At 40.4% G+C, this 14,719-nt stretch overlaps 1 protein-coding gene across 1 annotated transcript in view; it reads left to right on the top strand.

Annotated features, from left to right (window-relative positions):
* MYH15 (myosin heavy chain 15) overlaps window positions 1–14,719 on the top strand; it is a 124,410-nt gene that overhangs the window by 61,195 nt on the left and 48,496 nt on the right. The window contains exons 22-26 of the mRNA XM_044771643.2: window positions 2,691–2,933; window positions 3,999–4,175; window positions 5,881–6,026; window positions 9,118–9,208; window positions 11,241–11,630. Of these exons, the coding sequence (XP_044627578.2) occupies window positions 2,691–2,933; window positions 3,999–4,175; window positions 5,881–6,026; window positions 9,118–9,208; window positions 11,241–11,630 (1,047 nt within the window). The remainder of the gene's footprint in view (window positions 1–2,690; window positions 2,934–3,998; window positions 4,176–5,880; window positions 6,027–9,117; window positions 9,209–11,240; window positions 11,631–14,719) is intronic.

Genomic DNA, 14,719 nt, shown 5'->3' with positions numbered 1-14,719 from the left:
CCCTTTACCAGTCCCCATCAACATTCTAATCAGTCGAGTTATTACAACAGCAGTTCTCAACCTTGGCTGTGCATCAAATTCATTTGTAAAGCATTAAAAAATCAAAAGAAAGATGTCTAGACCCCATTCTCAGCTATTTTGATTAAGCAGATCCTGTGTGGGTCAAATAATCCGTATGGGTGATTCTGATCTCCAGTCAGGATTGAGAACCATTGTCTTAAACAAATATCATGTTGCTTCCCTGATGAACAAGCTTCAGACCCTGCAGTGTGGACGTTACAGACCCCAAAGCTTTGGGCCTGGCGTTCGAGCCCCCGTCTCCCATCTGATGCCCATGTGCCATTACTCACTGCCCATCACGGTCCCCCTCCGCAGCCACTGGGACAACTGGTACCCCCAAACGTCCCACAGGCAGGGACGAGACTGTATCCACTTTTATTATATTCTCCATCCCACTTAGCACAGTACTAAGTTAAAAAATATGGGGTTCCAATACAATTCTATAAATAAAACAGTCTTTCCTGCTTTTTAAACTTATTGAAAGAGAAAATTTATGAATTTTAGACTAACCCTAGTTCTTTTACTTTGGGGCTGTGCTAACCATCAATGTTCCAATAGGCCATAGTTTACATAAGAATTTGCACCCTGACCCACATTTCTGATACATATTTAACAGACCAGTGATTCTAGAACTTTAGTTTACTATCTATCAGCCTCACCTGGGATACTTGTTAGAAATACAAATACCTGGGCCCTGTTCCAAACCTCCTTTAAGAGCCATACTATAAAAATCACAGTTCGTAATGTCGTATTTGGTCTGGCTTAAGGGAGAAGCACTTTTGGTTGAGACCTGGCCTCCCAATTTTCATTATTCTTCCTATAGACAGACAGAGTGGCCAGCACTACCGGGGCCGATGTGGGAGATAGAAATGGACCCAACTTGTGCAGGGAGTGGCAGGTAAGAGCCTGGGATCCATGATAAAAGATCAGTGTGGGGAGCATGGGAAACATGCGAGTTCCAGGGCAAACCCAGGAAGGCAGAGATGAGTTCAAATTGTAACTGTGATTTAAAAAGTTGACAGAGCTCTCACATATTTTATCATCATTTATTTTTAAGTGACACAGCTAAACACAGTAGGGATCAAGGAAACAAGGTTTCGTTTACAATCATTCACTTTCTCAAAATATCAGCAGAGCTGAGTGAACCCTTTCCAATTAACACTGTGAGTAGGTGACAGAATAACTGCCATTGGGAAAAAGACGTTCCTACTGGTCAACCGCTACACTGTAGCTCAACTGGCCCCACAGCCTGCCGTCATGTTTAACGAAGGGATCAGTGACGGTCGATTGGACTGTCCTCTTCGTTCGGTGGTGGTGACAGGTCCTGCACATGTGCTGAATGGAAAAGAGCAACAACTGTTCTGCTTGTCAACCTGGGTGAACCAAGATCAAGCGTTCCCATTATTACCCAAACACTGGAAGCTTCTCTTATTAGCATCGACCTTTCCCGCTTTGACCTTTTGGTTTGTTCTTTGTTAATTTAGCCCTTCTCTTTGGGTCCTCGGTGATGATAGAGATTTACTCTTCTATACCAACCCCCCTGCCATGTGGCTCTCTGAGCTCCATTCATTGGGCAGGCAGACGTTCTCTTGCCAGGACCTAGCCAGAAACCAATAGCCTGGATTTTTTGCCTTTTTCTGCTCTTGATCTAAGTAGCTGAGCCAGCTTAAGCCAGGCAAATAAATAGTTAATGAGTTTCCCAAACTGGCGTATTGCAGAGGGTGGATGAGGTCTGGAGATGGAAGATGGGGATGTGTGTGAAGTTATGTAGCAACGAGACCTACAGTAATTAAGAACTTGCTCACAAAGAGTTTTCTTTTAGGTTTAAAGGACACAAATTAGAGAGGTTCAAAGTTATAAAAGGTGCTTTTGTAGCAAAAGGCAATCGGCCCCTTCATTTTTCACTTGACCCATACCACAGGAACAATGGGTCACTCAGTGAGAGGTGGAGGTCGTACATTCGAAAGGATAAAAGGAAAGAGTATTTTATGCTCGATGTGTATAACTTGTGGAATTTACTGCTGGTAGAATCATTGAGGAAAAGATTTTGGTTGGAAATAATAGTGAAATCTAGTTAGTGACTTGCAAGTAGCCTCATGAATTCTAACTTCAGCCTATGAATAAAAAATTTACAGCTCAGCTCTTTATTGGAAGATACCGCTATATATTAAACACATGCATCAGGGCACTTATAATAATGTTATAAATATTCTATTGTCTGAGGGAATGCTGCTTTCTTAAAAGACCATATTCTGAGTAGGTACCAACCTCAAACTATCTGTCCACGCAGATGCTTCCAGAAGCTGTGATTTAAGCAGTACACCTCTGATGTGGGGAGCCATGTTAGCTCCTTTAGGCCACCAGGATTCTATTAAGTGCTTTAGAAGAGGTAATCTAATCTCCTGAATGGCCTGAAAGATTGAAAGCACCTCCAAACACAAGCAACTCCTCCACTTCTCGACAATAGCATCAGGGAACTGGGAATATTATTTCCACTGCTTAGGATAGGTGGGTGAAAGTGCTGGGCAGAGGGCAGGCAATTATCTCTTTGCTATGTGTTAAGCAGCATTTTCGCCTAGCTGATAAATTACTTCCAGCTGTTGGCAACAATTTTCTCCTCATCATGGCAGGAGCAAGAGACCCTGGCGAATGTTGAAGAGCGGTGCGAGTCGCTGATTAAATCCAAGATCCAGCTGGAGGCCAGCGTCAAGGCGCTGTCTGCGCGGGTGGAGGAAGAAGAGGAGATAAATTCTGAGCTGACTGCCAGGGGGCGGCAACTCGAAGATGAATGTTCCGAGTTGAAGAAAGAAATCGATGACCTGGAAACAATATTGGCGAAGTCAGAGAAAGAGAAGCGTGCTACAGAGCACAAGGTACTTTTTCTATAATGTTAGCAAGGCCTAGACACCTGAATTACGTTCCCAATCAGGCTTTGGTACCAGACTTGCTCCATTTAAATTAATTAACACAGTGGCCTGCAACTTTACAGCACTGGGAGTCAGAACCGGCATAAAATGAAGGGTCTGATGAACTGTGTTGCCCCAATTTAAGTTTCCAATTCACATTTATGGAATCCTATTTAATCTCCCAAACGAAACGTTTTCATTTGTTCCAATCTTATTGCATCTGAAATCTAACAGGAAGAGGAAAATGGTCTCATTGGGCTTCCAAGTATCCTTTTTCGGATGGAGAGAGAACGATGCGGTTTACTGAAAGGTGATTCAGACGTGTCTGAATCCCCAGCCCTGTCACTGATTTGGAGTTTGACCTTGAAGATGTCACTTTAATTCCAGTTAAGGACTTTGAGGTTTTGTTTGTTTAAGTGGAGGTTTTTAACTTGTGCATCTGTGTGTGAATTGGGGTTAGCTGAGAGTCTGTATCCAACTTCTGATAAATAACCAGTCTCCAGAGTGACTCTGTAATTTGGGCAGATGATTAAATAGCAGCTCTTGCGCCTTTGGTTCCCTTTCATAAAAAGCACATGGGCCTGATGTAGCCAGCTTCCATTTTTGCATATTTTGTCAGCTGGAACTTTTCTCTAACTGCCACTTTCTCAGGACATTGAGGCATAGCAAGATAAATTCGTGTCCCTTGAATACTCAAAAGAAAGCTATATTACCTTTAGTGATGTTCTTGTTATACCGTAAGATGACACTCTGAAAGTTGGCCATCCAATGAGCTGTATTGATGATGTTTGGTTAACCAGAATACCCCACTCCCTGACCATGACAGATAATGGATCTTTTTTGCATATCTGTGGAAGAAAAAGTGAATTTAGAGTTTTAAAAAGTATATCAGGAATTTGGCTAAATTTGGCTCTTCATGACAGTGGATACCTCAAGAGACTTTTTGTCCTGGGAAAGTGAGAAGACAGCCCTTAGCATTGTGTCCAGCCTTCCAGGGGAAACTCTAATGAAGCGATCGTCGTCTTCCCGCAGGTCAAGAACTTGACTGAGGAAGTAGAGTCTCTGAACGAGGATATCAGCAAGCTTCACAGAGCAGCCAAGGTCATGCAGGAGGCCCATCAGCAGACCCTGGACGACCTGCACACGGAGGAGGAGAAGCTCAGCAACCTGAGCAAGGCCAAGCTGAAAGTGGAACAGCAACTGAGTGAGGTAAGTAGTGATCTGTCTAGCTAGTCAGCTGCCTAAGTACATGAGAACCTCTGATTCTTACTCAGTTAATTTATCTTGACAGTTTCACGAAAACAAAGTAGCATGGCTCGTTTCTCTCATTATTTAGAAATAGAGAGGTTTTTTCTTAGCGTACATGAAGCACTACCGTATAAGAGCGTTCCCAGCACGTATTCTGTCAGTTTTTAAATGCAATGTTCATACAACCCTGGGCAGTGGAGAACATTGAGATGAATTGTAAAGGGTTATCCCTCTAAGTGACGGCTTTTCCCCGTGGCTCCTGCAGAACCTGGTATTTTGCCCCACAGATATGTTGGGACTTTAATTGACACTAGTGCTGAAGGATTGGTTTAAAGGCCCTGTTGTGTTTCCAGTGGCATGCCGAGGTTTATTTATAGTTGGAAGATGTGTAAGTCACAATCTGTGTTCTACCTGTGCTATTGGAAAATACTTGTAAGATTCTAAAGATGATGCCCCTGGTCTGCCTCCGAACACCCTGTGAAATAAAGATGTTTCAGATCAGTCTCAGTGGGGAGCTTCACCATTCTTCTTTTCCCCACTGCAGCTGACACAGTGCATGCATTCATTCTCTTATTAGCCCCCAAAGCTTAGCCTTTATAAAATTGCTGACAAGGGTGGTTAGGTTTTATTTTTTTATTTGCTTCCTTTTCCTCATGCCTCTCTGTCATTTTCCTCTAATACCTGTTAGTTGTCTCACTTCTCTGCCTACGTCCACTGATTGTGTATCTCATAAAGCGTCAATATGAGGATTTATTGGTGTTTGTTTGTGTTTGTCTATGCACACACTCACGTGCACGCACACATTTGTTCTCTCCTGGAGTTCATCTACTTTCAGTTTTTATATACACCTTCCAAAAATTCTCCCCCCTCCCCTGATTTGAATTTCTTATGTTTTACTGGTTACAGGAAATAGCTTCTATTGCTGAAAAGTAAACATATCAATGAAAAAAATGCCATATTGTAACTATTATCCAGCCTCCTGCTAAACTAACCTTGCTAACATTGTTGACTACTCTAATCCAGACAAAACTGGAATGTTCTGACAGCCTTGGTAGGGTCCCAGAATGTGACATAATGTAATGAACTAGAAGAGGGTGCCAAGGTGGTGGAGGAGGTATGGAGATCATGCCATGTGAGATGTGTCTAGAAGGTCAATACTGAGTTGGGAGGCTCAGGACAGCTGCCTAATCTTCATGAATGATCACATGGAGACAGATTTGCTTGGTGTTGCTCCAGGGAGCAGAGCTTAGACCTGTGGGAAGAATTTACAGAGAATATCTTGGTTTCTTGTGAAGAAGCACTCCCGAGTAAATGGACTTAGCCACCCATGAAATGAACTGCCATGTGAAGAAGTGAGTTTGCCATCACTGGAAAACGATCAAACAGGGGCTTTCTGGCTTTTATGATTGTGCCTTCCCTAGGGTAGAACATGCATTTCTTAATCTCTAAAGTTTTCTTCCATCACGGTGATTTCTAGATTCTTTTGTTATCCTATTGATGCATACCCTATTTATTTAAAAATATCGGCATAACGGGGCATCATTTACAGAAGCTGTGCTTGTATTTTTCTTTTTTTTTTCCCCAGAAGGTAAGCAGTTAATGAACACATGCAATGGATTATAAACTTTACCTATTTATTTGGCTAAATGATATCTCCTTTTGTCAGCTTGAGGGTGCCTTTGAGCAGGAGAGAAAAGCAAGAATGAACTGTGAAAGGGAAAAGCGCAAACTGGAGGGTGATTTCAAGCTGACCCAGGAGAGTGCGGAGTTCCTGGAGAGCAGCCAGCTGCAGCTAGCAGAAAAGATGAGGAAGTAAGCCGCCTTTCTGTTGAGTTTGATTCTGGGAGCCCTTACATTGAAAGGAACAGCTTTCTCACATCATTTATCTTCGTGACTCCAGGGCCAGACGTCTCCAGACCTGAAGGGGAGGATAACAAGCCTCAGAAATGGATTTCTTTTTTGGCTGTGCTTTATTATATAGTTGTAAAAAGAGAGTAAATACATAATCTAGAAGAATGCAACTGAGAAGGCATCTGACTAGCAGTTGCGAATGAAAGATGTAAGGCACGTGAGAGGTGAATTTTTAGAATTTGAGGCTACAAGTCAAAAAATAATAATGGCTCACTTCTTTTACTCATGATGAGACAAATGGCATAAAAAATTTTTAAAAATATTAAAAATTTACCCTAATATGAAGTCTGATATACCCTCTGATCACTCAAAAAAAAATATACTTGTTTGCCAGATATAACCTCGTTAACATTCATATAGCTTTTTCTTTGGTCAAATAATTTACTATATAAATATTAAACCTTAAAATCTAAAGAAAAACATAACAGTGATCAAAATCAATGGAACTTTCAGTTCACATGGATTCTTTATACCCCAAGGACCGCAGGGTAAGATGGTCCCCTCAGTTTAGTTTCACCACTCATGGAAATGGATTTTCTCACTGTGTCCTTTTTGTCTTTCTCTGTTTAGCTAGACTTCTTTCTAACCATTAGAGATTTTCAAGTTATTTGGGGTGGATCAAATAAGAGGGGAAGACTGTGAGGTCCAAGCATGAGACAAGGCCAGGTTAAAGCTGGGAGCATACCAATCATTGGGGCCCATAGTGAAAAAGAGAAGACAGTCAAGTGGGCAGCTATGAGCTTCTGGTTTTGCTGTTTGTGTCCATGAGTTGCCACTATACATGCTCGTGGTGAGGCTTGCTTAATATTCCACTAACACATTACTGAACTTGAGAGATGTTTAGAAAAGATGAAATAAGTAACCTTATGAATGTAATGGAACAGCGAAAGGTAAAATGAAGATCGAGTTCCCTGGCATTCAATTTCGAAGACTGTTTCAGCTCAGCAAAGTGAAAATGATACTCCATGTCCTTGTAGGCTAAGGTTGACTAGCTCTGGCATTTTAGAAATCCTTGTTTACAGGATGTTATAACTTTATTGTAAAACATTTTTCTAAATGAACCTATGTTACGTGGAAACAATACATGATAAAGGTGGAATTTCAAATTACTGATGACAAAATAGAATATTTAAATGGTGCTGAGATTATGAGGTAAAAGTTAAATTTCTACCCCACTATTCACACACATAAAATCCAGTTGCATTAAAGAATTAAATTTAAAAACGTAGCTATTAAAAAAAATTAGAGGATACAGCATTATTCATATTAGCCAAGATATGGAAACAACCTAAACGCCCATCAGCGGATGAATGGATAAAGAAAATGTGGTATATACATATAATGGAATATTATTCAGCCTTTAAAAAGAAAGAAATTCTGCCATATGTGACAACATAGAAGAACCTAGAGGATGTAATGCTAAGTGAAATAAGGCAGTCACAGAAGGACAGTACTGCATGATTCCATTTATGTGAGGTATCTAAAATAGCCAAACTCATAGAATGGTGGTTGTCAGGGGCTTGAGGGAGGGGAAAATGGGGAGTTGCTATTCAATGGGCATAAAGATTCAGTTACACAAGATGACCAAGTTCCAGAGATCTGTTGTACTACATTGTGCCTATAGTTAACAAAACTGTATTGTGCCCGTCAATATTTGTTAAGAAGGTAGATCTCATGTTAAATGTTTTTACTGCAATAAAAATAACAATAACAAAAAACATTAGAGTACAATATAGGTGATACGTCTTAGGATACCGACAGCTTAAATGTTCTTGAATAAGTCACAAAAAGCCAAGGATTTGACTACATCAAAACTTTAAACATTTATATGGCAAAAACCAACATAAATGAAATTGCAACAAATTATAAATTGGGAGAAATATTACAGCAGATTTCAAAAAATAAATATCAAGAATATTAAATTGGATGAGTAAACTAGTAGAAAAATAGGCAAAGGACACAAGCAGGCAGTTCCTTTGGTTTATTGGCCATTTTTAAATCCCCATAGTTGACAAGATACTGTCATCACTAATAAATAAGGATGTTCAAAATAAAACAATGACATACAAATGTATTATCTGAGACTAGGAAAAATTTAGAAGTATGCTAATATTAAGAATAAATGTAGATGGAGCTGGCCCCATGGCCAAGTGGTTAAGTTCGTGTGTTCTGCTTTGGTGGCCCAGGGTTTCGCCGGTTCGGATCCTGGGTGCAGACATGGCACCACACATCAGGCCACGTTGCGGCAGCGTCCCACATGCCACAACTAAATAAAAAAGATATACAACTACGTACTGGGGGTATTTGGGAGAAAAAGCAGAAAAAAAGAAAAAGAAGAAACGTAGAGAACTAATAATCTCACACTGCTGTTGGATGTCAAAGGGCAGGGTTACACATTTTTAAGCACATACCTAAGCCTCACCCAGCAATCCCCTGCTCAGTATGCATTCTAGAGAAACACTCACTTGTACACAAGGGGGCATGTAGATGAACAGTGTTACTTGCAAAAGTAAAAGGCTGGGGAAAACCTAAGTGTTTATTTATCAGGAAATGGATGCATAAACTACAGGAAGTCTAAATCATGGAATAGGTTGTCAGTTAATTTTTAAAGGAAGTAATCTATCTGTGGGCCGACATGGAAAAATCTCCAATGTATTACTGAGTTAAAAATGTTATAGAACTATATATACAAATGTACACAATACTATACCCTCCACAGTAAAGAATGAAACTATTTCTACAGATATATAAGCACAAACATATGTCAAGACTTAGAAAAATGTCTAGATGGATTCACACCAAACTGGTAATGGCGGTTGCCTCTAGGGGAGAAATAAAGATTGGGTGTAATGGCCAAGAAGAGGTCAGATATAGATGTAATTGTTGAATTTTTATAATGAGAATGAACTCATGTTAATACTATAATTCTAAAAATATTTAAATAAAATGTTATTACTTGAAACAATTCCATTTGATACCTTTTTCCAAACAGAAAAGAATTAGAAATGAGTCAGATGAAATCAAAGGTGGAGAAGGAAAAAGGCCTGGTGGCTCAGCTTCAGAAGATTGCTAAAGAGCTTCAGGTAATCATTTATCTAGTACTGTAAGTACCTGTATTGAGATGCATCGATGGCAACTCGTGCTTCCATGACAGATGCTCCACCAAGGTATCCATACCCTTAGCCAACTACAGACAGAGACACAAAGAGCAGTGGTTAAGAAGGTAAACTGTGGCATTCTACAGATTTGTGACTCTGGGGAAAATAACTTTTTAAGTTTAAATGTCCTTATCATGAGAATAATGAAAACAAATAGCTGATTTGTTGAATGTTTGTCGTGCTAACCAGGCATTGTGCTAAAATCCTGGGTGCGTATTTTTTCACTCTTTAATCCTTTGAGCTAATACTATTAAATGCAACAGTACATTTAAGCAGTAAGCACAGCGCCTGACCCACGGTAAGCATTCAGTGTTAGCAATTTAATTTTTATGATGATTAGTCTCTGTGCTTAGAAGGCAATTATGCGGAAAATCTGTTTTGTAGCTACTCGTAGCCTCAAGACATTATTTGGTAATGGGTACTTATTTATACGCTTTAGATCATGTGACTGTTTTAGACTATATGACCATGTTACAAAGTAATATAAATAAATATGTATACGTATGAGTCCTCACAAATACATACAAATGGATGTTTTTCCTTTGGAGCTAAACGTTTAGCTCAGTAGTGTAACCGTTACACAAAATAATTTCAGAACCCCTTTCTGAACATTATCTTCCGAGACATTGTGAGCCAGATAGGAAAACCAGTCTTGCCACTATCTGGACATGCTTTTGGACACAATATCAATCTCCAAGTGATTATCTCTCATATTCACCAGGCTTGTCTTCAAAAGACAGTTGACTTTATCCAAAATAAAAAAAAATCCAAAATTTCAATTTATCCAAAAGACAAATTTCCTCACCTTGGTGATTTAAAAAAAATTGCTCTAAAGATTATTTCTGAAGAAATGTTTCAGAAATGTTGGGTTCAATGACAGTGTTGTTTGTGATAAAGGTGTTGGATCCCAAGATGACTAGTTGGAAGTGGATCGTGTTTACTTGGATGTGGAAATCATAAATTTTTTTTAGCAATTCTGTCACAACTCATCCACAGATCTGATAGCCTACTTATGTGATATGATCTAGAAATGAGCATCCTCTAAGCCATGGTACTCCTACATAGTGGAGAGGAAAACACACTCTAAAATAGAATCTATCCTTTTTTCCCTCTACCCTAACCTATACTTGATTGTTTAGGTGATGTTAATGAACAGCAATGGCTTCAGTGTGCTGTACTACAGTGTGGAGTGTAACGTACAGTGTACTACCATGATGCTATCAAGATTGTAGAGCTATTTGCTCCTACACTAAAAGAGTTTTGGCCTCAGAGTTCTTATCGCTACTTTTCTTTAAGAATTCTGCCTCCGATAGTATCAGATTATTATTCACTTTAGTAGTCTCTATTCCTCCACCTATTGCAATTTGTTACTTCAGGTCTCCTGCTACTTGAAATTGCCTGCAGACCAAGAAATCAAATAACCAAATTTGTCAGAATTGTGTATGCAATTAAATTGATGCTGTTTCTTAGGAGTAAGTTGCTTGAACTCAGACTTATTCATTCTGTTGATCAGATTTTTGCCCCAGTTCCCAATAGTTGAGATTGTCAGGTAAACGACTTCCACATGAGTTAGGTTTTGTATATAAAATTCATCATCATTTTTTTTAAACTCTCTTTAAATTTTTTTCTTGTTATATGAAAGAAGTTTACTATTCCTTTGGAAGGTCCTCCTTACTAGGGTTTCTCCTCCATGTACATAGTTTAATGAAGTTGCTCACCACCAAAGGCTGGGAGATTTGGAAGAAGTGCAAATTTTAATTTTGGTCTTGGTACCGATTCGGAGCAAATCTCTTAATTTCTGTGTGTTCTATCCTTTTTAATGATAAAATGGGAACCAAAAGTGTTATGTTACTTTTTTTAGCTTTGAGAAATTAAAAAAAAAAAAACACAGTAAGGCTCTTGAATATAAAATATGCTCCAAGTGTTTACTAAAAGTCAAAATTATTTATTGCCGTAGGCTCAGATACAGGATTTGAAAGAGGAACTAGAAGCTGAAAGGACCACTCGAGCCAAGGTGGAGAGGGAGAGAGCCGACCTCACCCAAGAACTGGAAGAGTTGAATGAGAGGCTGGAGGAGGCAGGAGGGGCCAGTTTGGCTCAGCTCGAGATAACTAAGAAACAGGAAATAAAATTCCAGAAGCTTCGCCAAGACATGGAGGAGGCCACATTGCACTTTGAGACAATTTCTGCCTCTTTGAAGAAGAGACATGCAGACAACCTGGCTGGGCTTGAGAACCAAGTAGAGAGTCTACAACAGGTCAGGCAAACATTGGAAAAAGATAAGAGTGATTTGCAGCTAGAAGTGGATGACCTCCTGACCCATGTTGAGCAGATGACCAGAGCTAAGGTAACCATTCCCAAACCTTCCTTGTGGACTTCCGAACATGGAAGTAGGTAGGGGAGGGGAAGGAAAAGAAAAAGAAACCAGATTGGTGACTCAAGGTGTTTGCTAATGGAGGCTATAATTCTTCAGATTGACTAGATCTGGCCTAACCTCAGTGATCACAGTTAAGGTCTCCCAACCATCACCTGAATGTAGCCTGACAGTGGCTTCTATTTTTTTGGAATTCCAGTCTGTGTACCTTGTGGGTCTTTCTGGTGATGGCAGAAGTAAGCAGGCTGGAAAAGTGAAGGCACTAGAGGTGTGAGTGATGTGTCTCTTTCGAAGAATGGCTTTGCGTTGGGAGCACTCCTCAGTGATGGCCCAGATATTTCTAGAGGCTGTCTGACCAAATGGTGGAGACAAACATCTCTGCTGAGAGAAGACAGCTTTTTTCCCCTCACGTCCTCTGGCATCGCTTTCACCAACCAGCACTAAAAGGAAGTTTCACGCCGTGTTCTTTCTCCATGGAGCCTGTTAGTGTGTATACTGCACCCTCTCATCTCAAAGCCTAGATCAGATCGCAGGTGATGGCCACCTTGCTTTAGGTCAAGCAGAGCACATAGCTAGAGCCAAATTCTCCTTGTGAGCAGAATTTATAGTCACCTGGGAAAGAGGTAAACCAACAATAAAGCTTCCTCTTCATGGACCGTGGCCAGAAAAATGTCGAATTTCTTCAGAGATTTTGAGTGGCTTTTAAAATGTTCTGCATTAATTCTCTTTAAAGACCACATTGAGTAGAAAGAAGCACAATCACCCTGTTGTCCCCACCCTCTCTTCATTGTCCCCACTATCCCACTTCCAATGATCTTAGACGATAAATCTAGTGAGGTCTTGGGTCCTCTCTTTCTCCTCTCTCTCTTAGACCTTCTGCATTTCTTATGGAGTCTGTCTTTCACTCAGCAATGGGCACGTCCTCTCTCCATGCCCTGTAGGCTTCCTTTGCCTTCCTCAGCCCAAGTGAGGACCTAGAAGTCCTTACTCTCTCCATACTCCACTGTGCCTCTCATTTATCCTTAGGAATTCTTCTGTTTCTGCACATTGTAGTAAGAACTCATAAAATCATAAAACTGTTGATAGGTTCACCATAAATCCATACTAATTAGGTATGAATTTCATACTTTCCAACTTCCTCTGGAATTTCATTGCTGTTCAGAAGTTCTTTAATCTTATAATTCACTTTCTGTTTATTTTATACAAAATCCTCCCTCAGATTCTAACCTTGTCTTTCTGAATCCTTCTTGTCAATAAATGATAAGACCTACTAATAAGATCAAGACCATTCAGTATAACTTCTCTCTTCACCATATAAGTTATATTTTTCTTTTTACTCATCCATTTCTTTTCTTCTTATCCCAAAGAATAAAATACTTTTCCGTATAGCCATTGTTCAGCCATTCCAAAAAAAGCAAACCAAACCAAAATAAAAAAGATTTTCCTCAGATACTAGCAATGGGATTTTCAGAGGAAAGCAAAGTCTGTCATACCTGCCTTAATCTGTCTCCTTGACCAAAGAGTAGTGTCCTATTTATCTTCTGCTTCCCAAAACCTGTAGCTTAAAACAACTTCTTATTATCTCTTGGTTCTGGGGGTTGACAGGCTTAGCTCAGATAGTGGCTGAGGCTGGAGTCATCTGAAGGTTTATTCACTCACGTCTCTGGCTCCTGGGCTGGGATAATTATAACAGCTGGGGGCTGGTTGGAAATCTCTCTCCCCATGTGACTGCTCCACATGGCTAGCTTGGACTTCCTCACAAAGTGGCAGTCAGAGGGGAGTTGGACTTGCTACAGGACAATGCAGAGCACTAAGAGCAAGTCTTCTAAGAGGCCAAAGCAAAAGGTGCAAAGATTCTTGTGAGCCAGTGGAGTGATTCTGCGTGACTACAGTAGTTACAAGGCACAGGGCCAGCGGTCTACACAAGGGTGTGAATACCACTGGGTGTGGCTCATCGAGGGGCCATCTTTGGAGAAGCTCCCACAGTAGATGTATACCTCACTACCTCCTCCCTCCTTTAACCTCTGCGACATCTTTTATTTCCCTGCTTTTCTTAAAAGTGTTCCCTTAAATTGTTCTTTCAAAGATTAGGAATGTCTTCCTTTCCCCAAATCAGTGTGTCTAAAAGCAAACTTGCCACCTTCCCCTGAGGCTGGCACCTCCTCTGGAGGTTTCCGTCGCTGGCACCCTGCTCTTCCCATCACCCAGGCTCTAGGCCTGTAATTGATTACTTGTTTCCTCTCTTGTTCTTTGTCTTCCAATCAATTCTTGCAGCACGTCAGTTCCGCATGGCTTTCAGCTTCCCATTCCATCCCCAATCAGATGTAGGACTTTCATTACCTTTAGCTAGACTATTGCAGTGGTTTCCTAAATTATCTTTTTTGCTTCTAGTTTTTCTTTTTTTCAGTTTACCCTAGATAGTATCCATGTTAATATTTCTAGACATGGCTTAGTGAACCATGTCCCTGCTTCAAGGTGAGTTCCAGACTTCTGCCTTTCAAGGTACCCTACAGCCTTTGATCTGACTTAACTGACCCTGTCGATTTAGATCCGTTACTGTTTCATGGACCTTCTGTTTCAGCTAAGCTAGAATGCTTGCCTTCCACCAATAATCCATTTTTCCACCAATGCACAATTTCCACACTAAACCCTCTCCTAGAATGCTCACGCCCAGCTTCCCATGTTGAAATTGTATTTGTATCTGAACTCTTATAGGACCTTTGGGGTCCCTTTGTACTGCCGCCTTATCTAGTCTTTTACTTTGCTTAAATACAAAGTATCTCTAAGGCAGAAACTAGGTCTTATTTTACTCATGATTACTGTGTGCTTTCGATAATCTGTGCACTCCCTTACTAGCACTAACTTTTACATGTGCCTTTTGGGAATTCTGTGGCTCACAGATTCAGTGACTTGTCAAAGGTCACACAATTGTATGGCAGAGATGAGCATCGGCTCCAAATCCTGCATGTATATCTGTGGGTGACCACGTTCTGCCGCTTCCTTAAACATTTGTTGGCGGGATAAATTGATTCTGCTCACTCTCAAAGGCCTATATATTATGC

Source organism: Equus asinus, chromosome 5 (assembly GCF_041296235.1).
Source record: "Equus asinus isolate D_3611 breed Donkey chromosome 5, EquAss-T2T_v2, whole genome shotgun sequence".
In the NCBI taxonomy this organism is placed as follows: Eukaryota; Metazoa; Chordata; class Mammalia; order Perissodactyla; family Equidae; genus Equus; species Equus asinus.
Note: the sequence above shows the minus strand (reverse complement) of the source record. Positions and strands in the feature narration are given on the sequence as shown.